The 21,836-nt window shown below is 47.5% G+C and overlaps 1 protein-coding gene across 3 annotated transcripts in view; it reads right to left on the reverse strand.

The window, feature by feature from the left end:
- MMP17 (matrix metallopeptidase 17) overlaps positions 1-15,364 on the reverse strand; it is a 46,672-nt gene extending 31,308 nt beyond the window's left edge. Inside the window, exons 1-2 of one of the 3 annotated variants that reach the window (XM_086855909.1) lie at positions 14,802-14,882; positions 7,023-7,123 (exon numbers count right to left, since the gene is read on the reverse strand). In XM_086855909.1, coding sequence (XP_086712035.1) covers positions 7,023-7,086 — 64 coding nt within the window. In that variant the 5' untranslated portion in view covers positions 7,087-7,123; positions 14,802-14,882. Of the gene's footprint in view, positions 1-7,022; positions 7,124-14,801 lie in introns of those variants that run through there. The other 2 variants (XM_086855908.1, XM_023937183.2) reach the window with 2 other exon arrangements.
- Between the last annotated feature and the right edge of the window lie 6,472 nt (positions 15,365-21,836).

Here is a 21,836-nt window from a genome sequence, read left to right on the forward strand (position 1 = left end):
GTCATACAATGTCCCACTCTTCAAGCCCAGAAACTGGGGAAAAGTGGGAAGACGGGACCACTGTCCCCAAGGAACCAGCCAGGGCCCTACTCAGGACAGCTCTGCAGCATCTTTAGCAGCAGCAGGAGCCAAACTCAGACAGGGGGAGGATTCAGGGGCTGATTAGTTGAGATGCTAAAGCAGCTACATAAAGAAGATACAGTTATATATAATTTTAATTATGCATATAATGGCTATATCTTTTTGTTACCTTATTTCATTCTTGACAACCTTTTCTCACATACGCATTTTAATTCTCAAATCCAGTCACTAACAGAAAAATTTATAAATAATTTAATGCACAACAAGGCACCAATTTGCATCAAAGCAGCAGTCCTGGAATGAGGCCACTGAAAACTCTCTCAGCATCTGATACTTTAATGTCATACCAGCAGTATTGCACCCAGAGGGTAACAATATACAGCTCCTCCAAGCTACACAGGCTCATTTAGAAGCTGCAGCTGAGGAGCTTGTGCAAGAAAAACATCTCTTGGTGATCATCAAAATACAAGAGAAATCTTTGGCATGCACCAATGCAAGGAGAGCCTGCCACTGAGTTTGTAACACCAGCTTGTGAGCTGCAGAGTGAAAGGAAAGAAACCTTTCTCCTCAGAGGACTTCAGAATCCTCTCTGCCCTGGAGACCCATAACCAGCTACAAAGATTGGGCTGGGTGGGAACATTTCCCTATCAAAGCCCTTTGGCACTGCAACATTGTATTTAGGATGGAGAAGTTGTTACAGCACATCGAATGACACCAACCGAAAAAGTTCTCGAGCACTGAGAGCAGCTGCTGAGTACCAGCATCCCTGCAAAATAAGCCCGGGAGAGCTGAAGTGAGACCCTCACCTCCCAGCTCATCCTGGAGGAAACACCACTAGTTAACCTCACCCACAATCGATGTTTGTTTAACAGACAAATTTTTCTAATTATATTTGCCAGCTTTGCTAATTTTTACATTTTACTTTTTCATTGCATTTATTGCCCCCAGTGAAGCTGTATTTAAAAGGTATTGGTTAAAACAACAGATACCCGGAGTTGGAAATTAGCTGTTATCAAAGACAAGTGCATATTTTACTGATTGCTGAATCAGTGCTTTCAAGGCACCAAACTGGATCAACCCAATTGCCACCACAGAAAACATTTTTGCTTCTCCATCACTGAGGCAACACCTCCTTAAACTGATAATTTTTGCATTACTCAGTGGAAGGGGAGAGATGTGGAGAGCTTCTCTGAGCCCTTGCTTCCATCAACCCTTCCCCATGGCCCCTGTGCTCTGTCTTGGGCTCAGGTAAGGGGCAATGTAAAAGGAGCTGCTGAGACAGATCTGTGGCACTGCAAAGGGAAGGCGAGTGCATCCACCTGCTGTGGGATCACTCTGGATTTGTTGCTTTTCCATGTGTGTGGTGCAGGGAGCATGGGCAAGCCTTCTGCTCTACAGTAAGATGGAAAACAAGGACATATTCCCAAGTACCACTGGGTTTTGCCAGTAATACTAATAAACCACAGCTGGCATTAAACAGAGTGCAGAAAGAAAGTCTAAACTGGTACTGCAACACAGTGACAAAACATTTGCAGCTAGTGGCGTCAAATGAACTGCAGGCAAAACTTCATCTGAAAGACCACCTGGATGATGAGTTTCCTCCAAATCCCTCCCACAGATAAATGCAGAGCATTTGCTAATGTCAGTGAGGGGGAATCCTCTGGATCACCCTCGCACTGCCTCTGCCAGCCTGCTCCAGAATGGCCCAATTCTGCATCCTGCAGGCAGGGTCCTTCTCTAGGTGCTGTGGGCAGGCTCCACCCCTACCTGCTGTAAACTTCTCGGCCCCAAAACACAAAGGGCTGGCTGGTTTTGCCAAGGATATTCCAAATCACTGCCCCTGTCTTTCCAGCCCCCTTTATACACAACTAGGAGGTGTTGCTGCAGGCTGGGTTAACTCCTGGTTTGGGCATCCTTGGGACATTCAGGCAAAGGTCCTGTGGCTGAGGCGGGCATCACTCTCTGGTCCTCTCCCTGCTTTTACCTGGTGTGGGAGCAAACGGGAGCAAACAGCCTCTGCAAAGGGGCTTTATCTTTGCTGGCAGAAAACTGTGAAGGTTGGAAGGCAGGGAGGGAAAATTCTGCTGTCAAAATCAAAGCCACAGTAATTAAGCAGGCATTTCTGGGAGGTGGATGGCAGAGCAGTAGTGAGCAGTGACACTAGGGACTGCACACATACAACAGGAAATCTCATCCCACTTCACAGCACACCGTCCCAGCCCCAGGGCTATGGCTGGTGCCAGGAGCAGGGTCACCAGGCTGCTGAGCCCTGTCCCACTCCTATGTACCAGCGCAGTCTGAGGACCCTCACCCTGCTGTTCAAAGTTCATCTTCACCCTGCAACTCAAAACTCACCCTTTCTTTCTTCAAACCTAAGAAAATCTCCCAGAAAGAAGAAGTGGGGGAAGAAAAGAAGCAGCTTGTAGAGCACTTCTCAGTCTGATGTGCAAAAGCCAATTACCAAAACAGAGGTGAATCAGTGGAAAAGGCCCTTGCGTATGGGGGAAGGCAGCTGCTGGCCTTTCCCACAGCCTGGATCGATGCTGCTCTCTGCTGGCATCTCCTCACCGGATTTTTGTTTGTTCCAGTGATAGGTTGCCAAGGTGTTAAAGTCAAATCATTCAAATTGCTTGCAGAGTGAAAAATACTCAAGGTTCAAAATTACACCTTGACCCAGCTGGGTCAATTATCACCAATTTCTATGGTGGAAGATCGTAAGAGTTCAGAGGAAGAGAAAAAGAAGTCTTGTCCTTTCTTTACCTTGCATATAAATGAAAACCAAAGGCAAACTTCTTGCTCTTGACATAACCGTGTTTTAAAGAGTTTCACAAACATCCATTCCCTCATTTGAGCTCTCACAGAAGACATACTATCTCTTTTAAATACGATTTGTCCTCAGCAGCGCACAGCCTGTCCTCTATCTGTAACACTTTAAGAAGCCAACAAGTGTTTATTTGCAAAACTGATGGTAGGAGAGGGATATAATCTATTTTAAACCTCAGCAAAACTGGCCAATTTCATGAGGTTTGAACATACAGACAAATTAATCAAGTCATACAGATTATGAAATGTGAAATACTGCCCCCCGAGCTCTCCACTCACATGGGAATGATTTAGAAAATGCCCAACCATATCAAGGAGCAGCGAGGAGAGAAAAAAAAAATAATAATAAAGCAAATACTTTCCAACACACAATGGTTTTGCAAGCAGTGATGCTCTCCCTATCAGAGCTTCTGTGTCTCATGAGTTCCACCTTGACTTGGCTTTCTGTCATTGCCACTTTGCTCTTCCAGTAACGAAGCCCAAGGAAAATTGGGAGGGATGTCTTTGGGCTCTGGACACACTCACTTCTGCCTCTTTTGCAGTGGAGCTGGATCCAACCCTTCCTTCCCAGATGCTTTGGCTACCTTCTGTCTTTCCCTGCTGCCTTTACAAAGGTACTGGCAGCACATGTTCCACAATCCAGGAAAGCAGGCCCTGTTTGGGAACAGCTGCACCCCTTATAGGAGAAATAAATCCAGGAAAAGGCATTTCCTTCAACACCAAAATTATGGATTCCTCTGACTTACTCTATCTTGTTTGTAAGGTCTTGCTATTCAGTCATTTGGAGACTGTTTATTGCCTCATTTTTCCTTTTTTTCTTTTTTTTTTCTTTTAGCAGCTCTGTTTCTGCACAGTCACCAAAGATGGGCCAGTTCTGGTCAACTCCTTCTGGGATGGCTTGAGCATGTCCTGTCTGGACTGTGATAATACCATAAGAGCAGAAAGTGCTGTTGCTCCCACAACTGAGTGCTCCAGGAATGAGTTCCTTCTCCAGAACAATGTGGAAGGGCACCTGAAGCCCTTGAAAAATCGAGGTATTTTGATTTTCTCAACAGAGAAATTCCCCCTGCCCTCATCATCATAGGGGAACCCACTGGGTCATATTTTACTCCAGCTGCCACTGCCTTTATTACTGCGGTTTCTCCAGGCTCAGTCATGGCTTCAGTGGTCACCTTTTTTTTTTTTTTTTCTATAAAAAGTCTGTTCCCTATTTGCAAACTGAGATATCCTCCTCTGCACCAGCCCAGCTTCATCACCCACAGATGCAGGGAGACCCTGCACCCTTCCCCGGGCTGTCCAAGCCAACACATCACCCCACTCCCAGCTGCTACCCAGCAACTTCCAGTCCTTTAGAGCATCCCAAGGTGATGTGCTGGGGACCTGGCTGCCAATTAGTTTGCTCTTTAGGGTTCAAGGCTACACTGGGGATGGGGAGCATGCCATATCTATTTTCTCTGATTGCTGTTCTTGCAACCATCCAGGTAAAGAAACATTTGTTATTCTGTAATGGATCCCTTTGGAGGCCATTCAGGCATCCTACCTGCTGCGCAGCAGAGTTGACAATTTTGCCAGAAACTCTGCTTTGAAAGAGTTTGCAATATTAATTAACTACTGCAGTTGTATATCTTGGCTCTGAACAAGATCCGAGCCTCTCTGAGCACGTGAACTCAGCTCCTTGTCCCTGTTCAAGCCTGGCTCTGAACAAGTCTGGCTCCTAACACTGAATTCCCTCAACACATCAGAAATATATTATTGCTCCTCCACAAAAGGAAATTAATTAAAAGGACTGTCAGGGTTCAGCCACAGTATTGGCCTAGATAACCTACAGGCTAAGAGATGATCACGGAGCTACAAAAAAAAAAAAGCAGATGTCCTTGCCCAAAGAACTGATTTCTCTAAACACATAAGCAAAAATGAGTATCTGTGATCACACAGACAGGCACAATGCAGACAGCGAGTCACCGCAAGGACTCTGGATGAATTCCACACAAAATTCCCAGACCTCTGGCTCCCTTTCACCTCTGATGATGCACAGCCCTGTCTTGGGCTGGCACTGGTGACCTACCCAACACAGATGGGCTTTTACAGACACTGCTTTCCAGGAAAGCATGGAAGGCAGAGGAGCTGCCAAGTCTGGAAAATGCAAGAGACAAGTTTGCTTTAACAGTTATAATTATTTAGACATTTAAAAGAGGCAACTTTTTAAGGATAGTAATAAATTAAATAGAAGAGAAACATGGAGAAGATAAGGAGAACTTGAACTCAGGGGAGCTGTGGGAATGGGGGTCCTGGGCAGCAGAGCCAGATCTAGTGACAGGGCTTTTCTGCAGCTGTGATGGGAGATGGGCATGCGGCTCACCAGTGCCCCGTAGGGCTGGGAAACCAGAACAGAGGATGGAAAACAGACTGATGGTGATGGGCTGGCATTTTCTACCCAGCACGGCACCATTTCTGCCAGCTCTTACAAAGAGGCTTGGGAGCGAGGCGGGTGGCAGAGTCAGAAGCCACTTGGCACCTGCAGGTTTGGTCCGGAGCTGCTATTCATCACCACCCTTTGCAGCCAGAGGTGCTGCATATGACTCAGGGCTGGGATCTGAAGGCAAGAGCCAGCACAACGGCCCTGTGGTCCCCTGGGCACATTCACCCACTGAGGTTTTGGGAAGATGACCAAAGCAGTCTTCTCAGGAAAAGCAGCAGAGCTGCTGCAGCTGGCTCGCAGCGGGTCTCTGCCTGTCCTGCAGCTACAGGGGACACCTGGCAGGCTCAGTGCTTGCTCAGGAAGCAAGTTTGTACTGCAGTTGACAAAGGTGCTTGCTATGTGGGAAACAGGAATTACTGGAGAACAACAGCAAGGAGGTGCAGAGGCACTTGGGGAACTTTACCCATTTAAAGCACAGACAACTGTCATCGTACAGGGATCCAGGCACCAAAGATGTTCACAAGGTGCCGGATTTGAGACCTGGGAGGCCCTGCCCCCAGGCTCAGTTAATAGCATCTCCCACAGTGTAAAATACTACTGACAGCAGCGACAAAAGCTCTCGGGCTGCAGCGGGAGGGGGCACGGTGCAGCCCCACGGGAGCACCCAGAACTTCTCTCTACTCCCACGGGCGGGCTTCTAACCACTGCTCCCAGCCCAGCACCAGCATATTTTCTCGGCTATTTTCCCAATTTCCACAAGAGGGCATTGGCACGACACCGACGAGACGCTGCTCTGTTCCCGGAGCGGCGGGAGCCGGAGCCGGAGCTGGGGCCGGGGTCTCGCCCAGGGTTTGGTCTGCAGTAGGAAAGCGGCTGACGCACAGCTCCCAGGAGATCTCGACTCTGGAGCCGTGACTCACCACGACGTTTGCTATTGCAGAAATAAACTCCTTTCGCTCAAAAATGCGATTTTCTGGAATAGCTCTGCGACTACCGAGGGGCTGCAGGGAGGGGAACAGGCGTTCCTCGGGGGCTGCAGAGGGACTACTCCCACTGGCACCTGTTTTCTCCAGCCTCCACAACCCCGTGCACAGAGCAGGCAGGGAGTATGAACCTTCTGAAGCTGATCTTCTGGGAAAAGAGGCTGAAAGGTGTGCTGGGCTCCAGGCAAACCCTGATGCATGGAAAGACTTTACTGGGAAGAGATAGACCATTGAAAGTAACCCCCTGTTCCCTCCCCCCGTAATAAAAATGTGAATGAGAAACACACAAAAGCCACCCAACTCCAGTCTGCACTGGATACCCTTCACAAAAGAAGCTTTTGACTCTGAGACCCGGCTCAGAGCTCAGGTCACCATTCAGGGAGTAATGAAGCTGCTTGGTCAGGAACTACACCTCATGCCACAGAACCTGGCAGACCAGGCACTTGATGCTGTGGACTTTAGGCAGAGAAAATTCTGGTACCTTCTTGGGTAAGTTTTTAGCTCCACTGAGCATGTAGGAGACTGCACAAATCAGTGTTGGCCTCTTCACTGCCCATACAGGACCTGGTGCATGACAGTTGATTTCCGCTAGATTATCTTGATCTTTCTGGACACTGAGTGTGTACCAAAGAACAAGGTGTATCAGAAATGCCAAAACAGCAACAGATTGTCTGACAGGCCTGTCATTCTGTCGTGAAATGTGACATGCAACCCACCTGGGAGGAAGGACTGGATTGCTGTACGCTTCAGTGCCGGCTGAGGCAGGGCAAGATTCCTCATTTTGGAGTCTCATTGATCAGACGTGGAGGATACATAGCTGCAGCATAAAAAAAAAAAAGTGGCAAAAGTCCCAAACCACCTCCCTTTAGCTCTGCCTTCATATAAAACATGTTGCCATTTCATAGGCGTATCTGTGAGGAATTTCCCTTTTGTGAATCCAACCTCCTCTCACTTTTGACCAAAAATGTATCTCTGATGTGAAAGATGCAAAGGCAGAGACAGCATGGCTCAGTACGGAGCAATGGGGAATTTGCCAAACAACAGCAAAGTGGAGAACAAACAAAATAAAAAGAAAAGGAATATAAAATAAATAAAAGAAAAATAAAAGCCAGCTTAATGCAGGGAGTTTATCAAAGAAGAAAAATGCTTCTTGAGCATCATCGCTGATTGTCCTGCTGTGGCAGATATGACAGAGGGACACTGTGAGCAGGACAGAGGGACAGAAATGACAAAGTAAACACAAGTAACAAGGTGGGAACAAGCATAAGGGCTGGTGGGACCTGCCATGCTCCCCACCACAAACCTTGTCAAAGACACAGCCTTGACCAATCACCAGCCAGGACACGACTGTAGTATCTCCAGAGGAGACAGCATGCGATGGACTCAGAAAAAGCATGAAAAACTATTGTTTTTTTCTTGCTTGGTGATAAATGAGACCTGACACCCTTTCCCAAAGACCAAATACATCAACTCCAGTGCTGCAGGTAATTAGATCCGGAGTCATGGTGGAATTGTCTCCAGCAGTCATGGTTATCATTTTGCTCCTTGTGCTTTTGTTGGGATCCTGTAACTAAATTTCGCAGCAGCTACATAAAGATGAAAGGAGCATTTTTTTGTGTTACATTTTTAATCCCAGCAGTCATCCAAATTTTCGGTAACTATAGCTGTGGAGGAGCCCAGCAGAATCACCCAGCAGCTCAGCGAAGTCACAGCTTCCATTTTGAGGAAAACAGGGGAATCTGTCTCCTGAGAAGTACTTCAACCATACTATCAGCAGTAGCACTTCTGCGTGACAGCAGCTCTCTGAGAAAAGCAACTCTTCGTGAAGGGTTGACTGATACGTAGACAGTCAAGAACAAGCACTACAGCCTAGAAATTGCAGTATTTTGGAAAGTTTACAGCTGCCAATCAAGTGGATGCTTTCTCAGAAGTGTTTTCAGGTTTTCCTCTTAAAAGAGATCCTGTGTGAACCCCTCCTTCACACACCAGTCTTCTTATCCCATTTGGGTCCCCTCCAGGGTTCAGCTGCTCCCTTGGTCCCAACACCATCCTCAGATCTTCAGCCCTTGGACAGTGAAATCCCCCAAATCTGCAAATAGCCCCTGAAGTTTTCTTTGGATCTCTTGGTAGTCTGCCATCTCCAGCCAGAGGCATCTGGTGGAAAGTGAAAAAATCCAGAGCCAGACGGTTTTGGTGTGAGTCGTGGGGAAGCTGCATGGGGGTTAAATGCCACCACCATGGTGCATGACAGGCAACCTCCACAAACAAAGACAGACCTGTGGGTAAAGCAGTCCACTTATCTCCCACTTCCGTTTTGGATGAGGAAGACTTTTGTCCTGTATCCTTAAAGAAGGATGTGTGTAGCAGGCTGTGTAGAACATACTTGGCTTTCAGAGCATACCCAGGGTGTAAGAGCAGCACTGCCACTATTGGATGATCTTCAGCAGCTGGGAGCTGAATCACAGAGATGCCAGTTGGGGTTAGTTAAACGACAAGACAATATAATCTAAACACGTACATCACCTTCGAGCAAGAGCCCTGTGACACAGGTAATATTGCTTTTGTTCACTCGACAGATCAATATTGTCAGGATTAAATAGTATGTGAGCTGGTGTGAAGAACTCTGCCTGACCACTGACCATCAGAAACAGGCAGAAACTCCATCTCAAAAAAACAATATGAAGAAAATCCTGAATATACTGCCACTTCCCAAGTCACTGTATTTGGACTGTTGTCACCTGGAACTGTAGGTCTTTTCTTGATTTCTTTAAAGAACAATTTTCTGTGCGTATTCCAATGCGGGAAGTTCCTCAGATTTAATCCATTTTTGTTTTTATTAAATCACCATGGCTAATTAAAAAGCCAGAATCCCATCTGAAGACCACCCTCTTCGGTGAATGTCAGCATTTATTCCATGTCAGGTCTTCTCCTGGAACAAACTCGTTGCCAAAGGCAGTTTCTCATTCTGATCTAAAACTCTCTGGTCCTCCAGCAGCTCCTTCCCCTTACTCCTGCATGTCTGCTTTGTTTTGCACTGGATTTAACTTTGCATATGTGATAACATCAAATCTCTTAATTCTCTGACCCAGAAAACAGAGACAATCCTCATAAAAATCTGGGACAAAGAAGATGCAGCTGGCACGTGTGCAGCAGCAAGAGATTCTGAAACTCCCAAATCTACCCATTTAAAGTGATTTTGATTAAAGAAAAAAATTCTGAGAACTGTTGCTGTCAGATTTCAGGTTATTTTGAAAGCAAATCCTAAGCTTTCAAGTGGTGCTCTAGTCTGAGCAAGACCCTTTAAAAAGTGATGATGTGGTGGCCCGTGTTCTCATACTCAGCTGAGATTTGATGGCTTTTCCCTTTCATGTTGTCACCTCCACAGGGCCAGCCAGGACACAAGACCCACACAGGATACACAGCTACTCCCACACCAGAAATAAAGGTTCCCTCAACCACAGCATGACCTTTCCCGGAGCCACAGAGCCCCATTCCTGCAGCACTTTTGCCAAGGAGTGAATAATGAGAAATTAGTGCATGGCACTGATGAGTCACAGTGAGCGGCCGCTGCCAGTTATGAACCTGCCAGGACAAACAGGGCTGTCACGGACAGCCAAGTCCTCCAGTCTCATGACTACACCATCCATGTCACACCCATGTCACCCCTTATCCTCTGCAGAGCCAACACACACAGTCCCACTGGTGAGTCACACCCAACACCAAACACCAAACTAGGAGAGCCCCGGCAGATGCCAGGCAGGGATGGGAACGCATTGCATTTAGTGTTGCCTCTTTTGCAGGTATAATTTAATGAGGAAGAATAACAAAATATCCAGGCTGAATCACACAGGTGGCAATCTCCCTTCACCTCAGGACACTTTAGGGGCGAAAGGAGAGGATGGAGGTACAGCCTCACTACATGCTGCCCCCAGGGAAGGGAGCGGGAGGAACTTGCTAGCCAGGAACTACTACCCCCAACACAGCACCAAGGATGAAGAGTGAGGCCAGAGCAGGAGCTCACTGCTCCATCCCAGCACCAACTGTGGCGAAGTCCCTGGTGACAGCAGGGTTTCACCCACTGGCTCTGAACACTTCCCGAGGACAGAATTTCATTAAAGCGGGTAATTTGGCCTGACTACCCTGACTAGTTCCCACGGCTGGCACCACAATAGCAACCAAGCCCAGGAGGAAATTGCATTACTGTACATGGAGGTCTCAAATCTGAAAGGGAAAGAGCGGTTGACACCAACCAGGGCTTTAATACCAGATTAAATGCTTTCACTGCAGCCTGGCTGTTTGAAAGCTTCCAGACAGCCTTTTGTCAATTTAGTTTGCATTGTACTTTGGCTTCAAGAGGTATTTTAAAATGTAACCAACTTTATTTTATTATTTTTTTAATATGGTTGCTTAGCTTTCTTGACGGTAATTCATGGATCTGGGATGGGCACTACTCCATATGGGAAGGCATGAAGTGCTTTAATGGCAGAGGGGCCAAGCAAAGCTCCCCTCTCCAAGGCAGCTTAGGGAATCCGTTAAGCATTCTGTCCTTAAAGACTTGCAATTTTAGAAGGGTGAATGAAGCTCCAACTGGGATTATCAATTTTTAATTTCCCCATTAGCAGAAACAGAAGAAGTACGGTACTTTGTCCTGATACATGGAACAACCTACATTTGTACAACAATTTTATTTTAAGAGGTTGATTACCCCAAGCGTTGCACCAGGAGCTAAGCCATCACTCAGGGACATGCCCCACTGGGTACTTAAACGCAGAAGTTTGGGGGAGTTCTTGGCTGACTCTGGGCAGGTTGGAGCAGGAGAGCAGCTGGACCAGGATGTGGCACGTGGGCAGCTGTCAGTGACAGCACCAGGATGGTCATACCCTGGTCAGGGCTGGGAAAGCACTCCAGAAACATCAAGGATGAGTCTTGGGCTGGCTTCTACTCTGAAATTTGGCACTTGGGAGATGTAGGGCACACACTAATAGGAAACTGCTTTTCCTCCTGTCCCTCTGCTTTCTGCTCCCTAATGTGGGGGACACAGAGGAACCTCTGTCTCTTCCCTGGCCCACCACAGCCAGCCAGGAGGAAGGGGGAGTGAGGGGTGGGGCACAGTCTCGAAGGGTTCTCTCGCCCTGCTCACAAATGCATCCTTGTCATTCAAATGAGAAGCGGCCACAAAGGCGAGGGTCCTGCCCTAAACAAAGAGCCACTTGGGAAAAAGGCAGAGAGGGATGCGGGTCCCTGGTCTTCATCGATGAATGCAAATGCCTCCAACCCTTGGGAGCAACTTCTCTGGGAACAACACAGACAGGGCTTTGTGAGCAGGAGGCTGTGCATACGCAAGCCCCCAGGGAATCCCCAGCTGGATAAATGCCTTGAGGGCATACACAGACTTTCCCTCTCACCCCTGGCCACAAAGTCAAGAAGAAGCCTTCTTTTTTTCACCCACGCTCTTGTAACCAAACTAAAACTTTCCTGGCACTCATGCATCCTTCAGCTGCTGATGCCAGAGCCCATGTCCACACAGGATGACCTCAGTGATGCCACCACCACCACCCCACTGACAACTCCTGTCTGGCAACCTCTGTGCCAGGCAAAGCAACTCCCTAAGACAAAGCATCTCCCTCGGGGCCAAGCTTACCCAGATTCAGGCATCAGTCTATCCCCAAGCCACAGGTTTTGCCCTGCATAGCCATGTCCCCACAAGAGCAATGCAGCCCAGTGGGCAGGAGCTGTCTGCAGGAACAGCAGGCTCCCTTACAAAGCAGCCAGTCTCCAGGTCAACACCTTTGGTGCTCAGACTACACATGCCAGTTATTCTGGAAAGCACAGCTTGAAGGCAGACCTCCTCCCAGACCTGGTACAAAGCCCAGTGAAGTGAGACCTCTCGTTACCAAGTTACTACTAGCGTATAGGAAGTTTTTGCTGCCTGCACCCCTGAGACGTCCGAGCTCAACAGCCATAAAAAGATGCAGTTTGTGAATGCTGTGGTGAGGAGGGGTTGAGGGTTTACTGTAAAGGCAGCAGTGCAAAATGCAAAGTCATAAATCTCAAAAGTGGCGTACTAAAATTCAAAGGAATCACTCAAGCTCTGTTCCATCTGCTATTTTACGTTCTCTTTGACAGGGCAGATAATGGAGAACAATAAAGACATTAATATTCAAGTTAGATTTATACACTGGGCAGGATATTCCACTAGAAATGAAATCTGGAGAAGCATTCCATGTTATATTACTCCGGGCAGCTAACAAGAACTGCTAACAAGAACTGCCTTTGAATTATAGCCCTCTTTCATTGTGCTGAACTTAAATTTGGCTCAGCACCACTGTTTCATTTAGAACAAACTTCAAGCAGGAGCGGAGCAGAGGACAGAGCTCAGAGGCACAGTCCAGCTCAGCACTGAAAACCTCTAGGTTGCAAGGGGCAAGCATTTGGGATATAAAAGCTCTGTTGACATTGTGCTCTGCTTACTGCAGAGAATTGCTGGATACAATTTTCCAAGGTTAGCAGACCTTTCTATTTGCCATGGTGTCATGCTACTTAGATTTCAAATATTTGATTGAAATGCCTCGCAGATCTTTAATTTCGTTGTTGCTTTGTAAAGTGGATAGTTTTTCTAACAAAACCTCTGAAAATATCTGTCTTCTGTGCTCCCTGCTGCTTAGTAGAGTGCATAATCATAAACCTGATTTACATTCAATCCCTTTAGAAACCTACCAATGCTGTCTCAAGCTGGAGAGATTCTTTGCCCCAGCAATCACATCCACAGGAAGGAGACAGCACCCTGACACCAATCATACACCCTAAACGTTGGATTCTCAGCCTAAATAAGTCTTGGTTTAATGTAATGCCCTTCTCCTGCAATTCAATTCTGCTCTATTGCCATCATCCCCAGCATCTTCTGCTTTGCCCAACAGCCCCAGCTCTATAGCAGGGTTTGGAGAGAGTGCTCAAATCTACTCCAGGACTAAAAAGGAACCTTAATGCCTGAAAGTTGTCATCAATAACTAATAAGCCTCTTGAGTATTAACATTTACCCTGTAAAAGCTGAGTGCAGCATATTTGCTAGCGAGGGTAAAAGCAGGTCAAAGACAAAGTTTGAGTTAAATTGATTGGGGCAGAAAACATCAATTTGTGTGCTGTTTGCATGAAATATTAATTCCAGCTCTAACATCTGGTTACAGAGGAAAGTGAATGCATCATAATGATACGGGTATACTTTATATTCACTACGTTTTCTATTTTCCTAGGAACAGATGGGAAACGAAGGGCTTTGTCCTCCCTGCCAGGTGTCTGAGCCGAAGCACACGCTCGGAGCTAGAGCCTGGGTGGTGGAGGCAATGTCCTGGTGCACTGCTCTGAGCGAGCCCTGCTCATTAGATAACCCTGCCCTGCTGCAAACCCTTCCTCCCTCCCGCCTTCACAGCAGCAATGGCAGCATTTGAAATTCACTGAATTTCAGGGAATTTCTATGAACTGGCGGGTCCAGTCGCAGGACCCTCCACCCACACCCAGCCACAGCTAGCTTTCTGAGACGCAGGTTTGAGGTAGTGGTGGGGTGTCTCTGAGCTACAACTGGTATAAGCTACAATAAACTTTTACCCCTCCAAGAGGAAAACCTTAATTGCTTCTCTCTCAGGGGAGTGAAGCTCTATAGACCTGCTGGCACCGTGACTTGGCAGAGACATGACCTAAGCTCTCCATGCCCGCTAAAACCTGTTATATACCTGCAGACTAAGCAGGCACCTATGAGGGAAGAAGCAGGACCACAAGGATGCCCGCGCTATGCAGACTCCCGCAACGAAGGCAACCCTCCACCTGCTGCCGGCACAGAGCAGCCCTTAACACATCCACGAGGCATGTCTCAGTCCTAGAGGATCGCTCTGACTCCAAACGTGCCGTTTTACCCTGCTTGCTGCTGGAGTTTGTGTGGCTCCACGGCAGGCAGGGAGCCCTCGACACAGGCCAGCCCTTTCTCAACGCTTGAGAAATCACCATCCATGTATGAAAGCTGGTGAGGCCATGGCCCTAAGATGCTGGGCTGGGAGAAAGTTGGGTCACCAGGCTGGGGTGCAGGAAAGGCACCATGCACTGGGTGCAGTGGGATGCACTGGGCTCTAGGGAGGGGGACTCTGACTTCCAAAGGGCTCGGTACAGAGGGTATGGGGTGGAGAGCACTGGGTGCAGGGGCGATAAATAGACCCTTCCGTCTGCGCGGTGGGGCACCAGCTGCAATGAGCGGCACCACGTAGATAACGCTGGAGGGGGCACTAGGTGTAAAAGGGCCCGATCAGCCGGAGGAGGAAGGAAGGCACTGGCGGCAGAGGGAGTACCGGGCAGCGGGGCGCGCCAGGGAATGTATTCAGCAGCCGAAGCTTGCCCAGCGCCGCGTGGGCCGGCGATGCCCGAAGGTGGGGGAGAACACGGCGAGACGGGTGGCGGGGGAGGGGGGAGCAGGGGGGAGCGGAGAGGAACGGGGGCCGCCGGTAACTCACAACTCCCCGTGTGATGTCCTCCTCCGCGGGGGTCGGCGCCGCGGGCGCTTCTTGCCACGCCAGCCACAGCGCGAACATGAGGAGCATCTCCCGGCGGCGGGCGTGGTGCCGGGCGGCGGGGCTCAGCATCCCCCCGCTCTTCGCGGCGTCCGGCCCCGGCCCCGGCCCCTCGATGAGCTCCGCCGGGCTCCGCGCCGCATCCGCGCTTCCGCCCCGGGCTGCGGCCGCCGCTGAAGAGGAAAGAAGGCAGGGAAGGAGGAAGAGAGGCGGCGGGGGGCTCCACGCCGTTCCGCGCTGCTCCGCCGAGGATGGAGGAGGGGGGGATCCGCTCCGCCCCACCGGGGAAGGAGGCTGGAGAGACTCCGCTCCGCACTGCTTCGCGCTGTCGGGGAGGCTCCGCTGCCGGGTGCGCTGTCACACCTCCCTGCTTCTGCAGCCTCTGGAGCGGCAAAGTTGCTGCTGGCGCTGGCACGGAGCAGAGCACGGCTCGGCAATGGCAGCTGCTGCTGCTGCCGGGAGCCGCCACGGCTCCGGCGCCGCTGCCTCGCACCCTTCTGCGGCCGGCCGGCGGAGGCGGAGGAGGAAGGGATGCTAATGAGGGAGGCGGTGTCAGGGCTCCGCCGATGTCGGGGGGCTCGCAAGCGCGGTCTGGTGGCAATCCCGGCCCGCTCGCCCCGCGCCTCGCTGGCAGGAGCGGGTTCAGTTCCCTCGCGTTTTGGTATCTGGCTGAAAACCTTCAGGGTTCCGACACGGTTTTTTTTTTCTAAACATCAACATTTCTGTAAGTACCAGCTTCATCTCCGAGTTTTTAAGGGGCTATGGAAAAGACGGCGTGGTTGTAGTATCCCCGACTGACATCCCGTCTCATCGAGACAAATGTCTGTCTTGTCCCCATAAACAGCATAATGATATCCTATGGCCTCTCCAGCGTGTCCTCCCTCGAGAGCTGTGAATCTGCCACAGGCTCCAACAGGCCAGATGGCAGGGGACATCCTGACAACTCTAGCTCCTGCTAGTTCAGGATGAACATGTACTTCCTACTCAGCATCTGCCTTCCCCAGTTCCTACTGGCACGTTAATACACTCAATAGCTTTGCAAATGATTTTTAAATTTGAGGTTTGTACAAATAAAATTGAAGTTTCTGTTTTAAGATAAATAAAAAGTGGAGATAACGAAGAATGGACAGAGATGAAAAATTGCTTCTAGGTGCTGCTTTTTCTGAAAGAAATTGGTTAAAGAGAATCGGCAGGGAAACCTTGATTCTTGTGGGTGAGCTGAACTTACTGCTCCAGCACCAGAGAAATCAAAAGGGAGGGAAAACAACTGAATTACAGGGCTCAGATCCTCACCAACAGCTTCCTGCTGTAGCTCAAGAGCTGTTAATCTCGAGAGCTTTGCCCCATACTAAAACAAAGTTCAGCTCCTTAAACAGACCAGCAAAGCCCACTCTCTGGTTCCACATGCACAGAGAGATTTCCAAACTCCAGGGTTAACAGCTCCCACTCACCATATCACCAAAACTGAGGGGAAAGCAAAAACTCTCCAACAACATTTTGATGTTAGAGAATTAAGACATTACTTTAGTCTGGCTAGGATGTGCAACAGAAATAATTTCATCCATACATTTCCCATGTTGTGAAGAGAAAATCATTCCATCACACATGATCTTTCCTAGATTTTTCACATATATAGTCAAAACCCAGAGAAATGAATCGGTTCAATGTTCATTGGTCCCAGTTTACACAGTTCTTAGTGTTTTGTTTCCGACTGGCTACTGATCCCTTTGCCTTCGATGGTAGTTAGGTTCTCCTTAGTTCTCTTAACTCTCTTTTCCCAGAGCAGGTGTCTCCGACCATGCCGGGGGTGATGTTTGGAGTTATTGTTCATTAATGGTCGTTACCTTTTGTGCATCTTCTGTGCTATTCCCAGTCCCGTTGAGATGTTAAGGTCATCAGGCCTCACTAGTGAAACCGTCCTTTGAAAAGAAACTTCAATTCCTTTCCCCCAGGCAAAGGCAAACAAAACCCGGCTAAAGTAATATAAAAATTATAAACTTGTTATCATTTCCAACAACTATTTAAATTCACCGTGGATGGATGTTCGTGGCCACTTTGCCACAAAGCCCTGTCTCTAGGGAGTGGCTGTCCGTCGCCCTACACCCCCCTCCAGTCTGCAGGACTCGCTCCACCCTGTGCATCGCCTGCTGCATCCTCCACTCCATCCCGCAGCTGCTGCTGCTCTCGAGGGAGAGCTCTTTCTCACTTCCGATAGCCGTCACACTAGCCTCGACAGGACAAGGACCTTTATTTGCCCTATTCCCGACTCCTCTGCTCTGAGCAGACAGCAGCAGCCACCGACCACCCCTCAACTTTTCCGGGGTTTTCCAACAGAGAAGCGTTTTTCCAGGCAGTCAAGCCAGTCTGAGATTGCTTAGCAACATCACACGTAGTAATTTCCTGCTAATCAGCTCTGGAATATCTTCTTATTAGGAATCATTTCTTTCGACAGTTGACAGGACTGTGGGCAGATCAGAGCCATCCTCGGGAGGAAGGCAGAGGGAGCATAGCAGGGCAGGGCTGGGAGGAGTGCACAGTATCAGTGTCAGAATCCCCGAGTTTCAGGCAAACCTACAGCCCTCACCTCAGGACGAGCAGCTTCTGTGCTGGCAGTCTTGACAAGGTGCAAACTGACAGCACAAGTTCGCTGACATGTCATGGGCTTGAGGTTATCACTGACAAAGGCTTCAGCAGCACCTTAAAATGCTTTCCAGGGATTTTGGATGCTCTGAGAGCTGCTCAGCACAAACTCGGCATGCTCTGCCCCTCTTCAGGGCACAGTTTGTCTGTGCTGGGCCCTGTGCTGGGGCAGCCTGCAGCTCCAGGGCTCGGCTCTATCCCACATCCACAGTGCCCCCTCTCACATCAGGCTGTAGCAGCAAGGTTACCTCAGCTGCCCCCCTTGTAGTTCTGAAAGATGCTGCACGATCCACACTGACCTTTCGTCCCATTTTTCAAAAGTGGGCAATGAAAAATAAACATTCATCATAGGGAGCTGATGACCAAAGATAAAGGCTTGAGCCCACTTCAGCTGGAAGAGTTTTGCTCTTAACTTCAAGAGGTCAAGATTTTAGGGCACATGCTACCCTTTTATATTCCCCTCCTAGGTCATACTCTCCCAGCAGCACATCAGGGACAAAAATTTTCACTGTTTCTATCAGAGCAGGTGTTTTAAGTGGATTGACAGCAGGCCAAATGGAAGATGCTGTTTCGTGTCAAATGTGCTTTATTCCTTTTAGATGATTTCTTCTTTATTTCTTCTTTTATTCTTTAGATTCATCTTTCTTTGATCTTCTTAGATTCTTTCCTGTGGCATTAAATGCAAGAGCATACCCATTTCCACCAAACATAGAATGTGCTAAACTTGCATATTGCAAGAGAATATTATTTCCACAGTTGTTTCTCACCTCACAAAAGCCTCAGAGTTTATAGGGGGCCAAATATCACTGAATTTCCCAACCTCTAACCCCTGCAGATCTCAATGCCCTGTTTCCCTGTCTGCTCAGGTATTTGTTATTAGCACCTGTGCAGTGTCAGCACCTCAATCTGTCTTGCACCACGAGAATCTGCAATGTGAATGATTACTTACACTGGATGAGTAGTTGATTTGTCCATACTCTGTTGAAAGTAATTCCAAACATATTTATAAACATTTGTAGCAAGCACTTACAAGAGACAAGATGGCAGAGTTCTGCCATAAATTACAAAGCCAAAAGAGTCCACAGCCATGCCAGGTGCAAAGAGCTGGGAGAGAATCTTTAATAGTTTAATTTTATTGCACGAGTCCTCTCCTTTAATAAAATACTTGACCATCAAGGTCCAAAGAAATATCAGAGATGCTCTAAACCCTGTATTTGAATATATATAGTATGTATACTCAAGAATATGGGTAATCACACTAACTTCACTTTACCATAATGAATGTAATAGAAGAGCAGCTCTCCCTGGGAAAGTGGAAGCTGTGCCCAAAATAGTGAGGCAGATTGTGTGGATGCCATCAGCTCCTTAGAGCTACAGAGAGCAGAGCTGGGCAATAAAAAGGACACGGTTATAACAAACTGAACTGTGAATATTTTTTCTCTCTTTCCTTTTCAGTAAACAAAAAACCCCACTTCAATGGCACAGGTTTAACTCTGTGCTTGTGTCATAAGAACTGTATGACAGTAGATGGAGTTTTCATGCCATTTATTACCCGGGTGAGTTGCTGAATAGAATTTATTTAAGGAAGGAACACCAGGATGTTTTTAATTCTGTTAAGCGTAGTTTCCAAAATGCATTCTTTATACTTCATTTATTGCAAATAAATGATTCAGTTAAAACAATATTTCAACATGTCTTAGCCAAAGTATTTAAATATTTGCTTCACATAACAACAACACAGAGATATCTGCAAGCAGCTGTAAGTAAGAGTGTTGGATCTTTGTTTTATCAATAACGGGATGGGACTGCAGGTAGGCACTCCTTGAGCTTTTTATTCAGCATCAGCCTCATCAGTACAAGGTAAGACACAGAAGATGCTGAAAGCTCATGCCATTACATCAGCAGTCAAACTTTCTTGGTTACAATGCCTTTTTAAAAACTTTCTAGACAATAGCATAATGTTAAAAGATTACAAGTGTTTGCTTAAGCCAATTATTAAAATTACATGTACATTTTGCCTCTAACAACGCCTGCTTGTCATAGCTTAACCACAATGGATAAAGCCTTATTATTAAACTTACATTTTTCTATTATCTTGCTTACCATATTTTCTAAGACCTATCTCTACATGGCTCAAAACCACAGCCTTATTGTTTCTTGTCCTCGCATGTCTATATTCTTGCATTTTTCTAATCTGAGATCTGCTTTCATGCAGCTTCTGAGAGTTTTTTATTTTTCCTCTTTCCCACATAAGAGCAAGCAAATAGAGAGCTATTTGTGGTGATGCCTAAGGTCTGTTTTAGCACAAAACTTTCATGCTAAACAAGAAATGCTAGTAAACCTGATTCGCAAATTCACATTTCCCTGATCTGCCCATTATTGTCAGTGTTTGGAAAAACCTGTAAACAAGTACACAATTTATTTTCCTTCCACATACATTCCAGCCAAATACACATACTTAAAATATTTTCACCTTTATGTACCAAGATGACAAGTATGAATCTAAAATGTCATTATCTTCTAGCTATACATGACGTGTGGAAGAAGATTTTTCCTCAGTGTCTTTAGCATAATTAGCATGTATAACAACATCCAGATGATTTAATTTCCCAATTACACAAGTATATGGAAAATATCCTTTGCATTAAATATGCAGGAGTTCTTATCAGTAGATACCATACAACTTTTCCTGCCCTGTTACATCACTGCAGACGCTCGTATTTTGGCAGGTTAAGAAATGAGAATTTTCTGCCCTATCGACCAGGGAGACAGAAACTGCTGTGCAGACTGGGGGCCAGACTGCTGCCATTGTCCCTCTCTGTGAGCAGCTGCTCCAACAGCACACATGGAATTCCCAAGGGGCAGCAAGGACTTCCTCCCAAGTCCAAGTGGTGAATCTCAGTCCCTGCAAAGTCTGAGAATGAGGATATTTGTGATATTATCCTGCTGTTCTCTAGAAGTTTTGGTAGCCATGGGATAAAACAGTTGCTGGAGTATAATTTGCTTGCTTGTAATTAATATCATCCAGAAACTATTTATTTGCGTTCCTACTTTTAAGACTGATGGGTGACTAATAAAATTGGAAAAGCAAGCAATTATTTTTCCAAGACCAATTGTAGACACCTAGCTGCACATATGTTAAGACTAGTCATGGGAAGTTTAGAAATTTTTCTTCTCCCTGAGTAAAGCCAAAGTGGATGAGAGTGTTTACAGATGGCTTAGAAGTATACACCATTTTTGCTTCCTTGTCCTTTGATTGAAAAATCAACTTGATGTTTTTTCATAGCTCATACTAAAGGAGGGGAACCAAAGTTGGAAGGGGCATGGAAACCAGTATTTTCCTGCAGGCCAGGGCTCTGGAGTGGAGAGATGCTGAAGAGATGCTCACAGTGAGTGGTCTTGGCCACAGGACTTTTGTTCTCTCTGTAATCACACACTGGCACAAAGAACCTCCATGATCTCATGGATATCCACCTGCCAGCTCCAGCCTTACCAGCTGAGACAGCACTAACCATTATTCCACCAGCACCCGCTATCAGCACAGCTTAGTCCTCTCTAACTCGGTCTAATGTCTAAATCGTGCAGATTTCTCTCATGTAACACCTGAAAAATGCAGTTCTTCCCAGCCTGCTTCTCCTCTGCTGGCAAACCCTTTTATCCCCCTGCCAGCCACATTCCTGCAGGTACCCATAGCAAATCCTGTTTCAGAGGTCTTTTTCCAAGTCTAACACTCTGATCTGTCAACACTACTCTCAAGCAGCTCTCTGTGGAATTCTCTATATCAGATAAAATAAACTGCTTCTCTTTATTTCAAAGATTTTCATGCAGGGCCATAGCAGAGCTGGCTTATCCCAAATGTCCTGCCTTGCCCCAATACGGTGAGCAGATCCCCCCAGGGCAGGGCTGGGCATGTCCCGGTTCCTTGTGCCCTTGGAGCATTGTTCCAGGAGGGATGAGACAGAGCCGTGTCACTGCCACTGTTTGAGTGACTACAAAGTGCCACTCGTGGAAAGAGTCGCAAATGCAGGTGAATTCCTATGCTGAGACAGCATTCCCACATAAATTGCATTACAAGTAAGAATAAGCTGAATTGTACCAGACAGCAATTAGTATGGTTTACTATCAGGAAACAGTCCACTTGTCCTGGGCAGGGAAAGTTGCTCCTGTCCCCCAGGTGAGGACTTGTGTTCACCGAGAGCTCCCGAGGGATGGCTATGGCAGGGGTTGGTATTGGGGACAGTGTGCATGCTGTGGGGCAGAAGGTGTGTGTTGGGGTGCTGGGAAGCAGCACACCCCTCACTGAGCTCCCACACCCCTGTCCATGCACACTCTGGCTTC

Source organism: Cyanistes caeruleus, chromosome 18 (genome assembly GCF_971803275.1).
Source record: "Cyanistes caeruleus chromosome 18, bCyaCae1.hap1.1, whole genome shotgun sequence".
NCBI lineage: Eukaryota > Metazoa > Chordata > Aves > Passeriformes > Paridae > Cyanistes > Cyanistes caeruleus.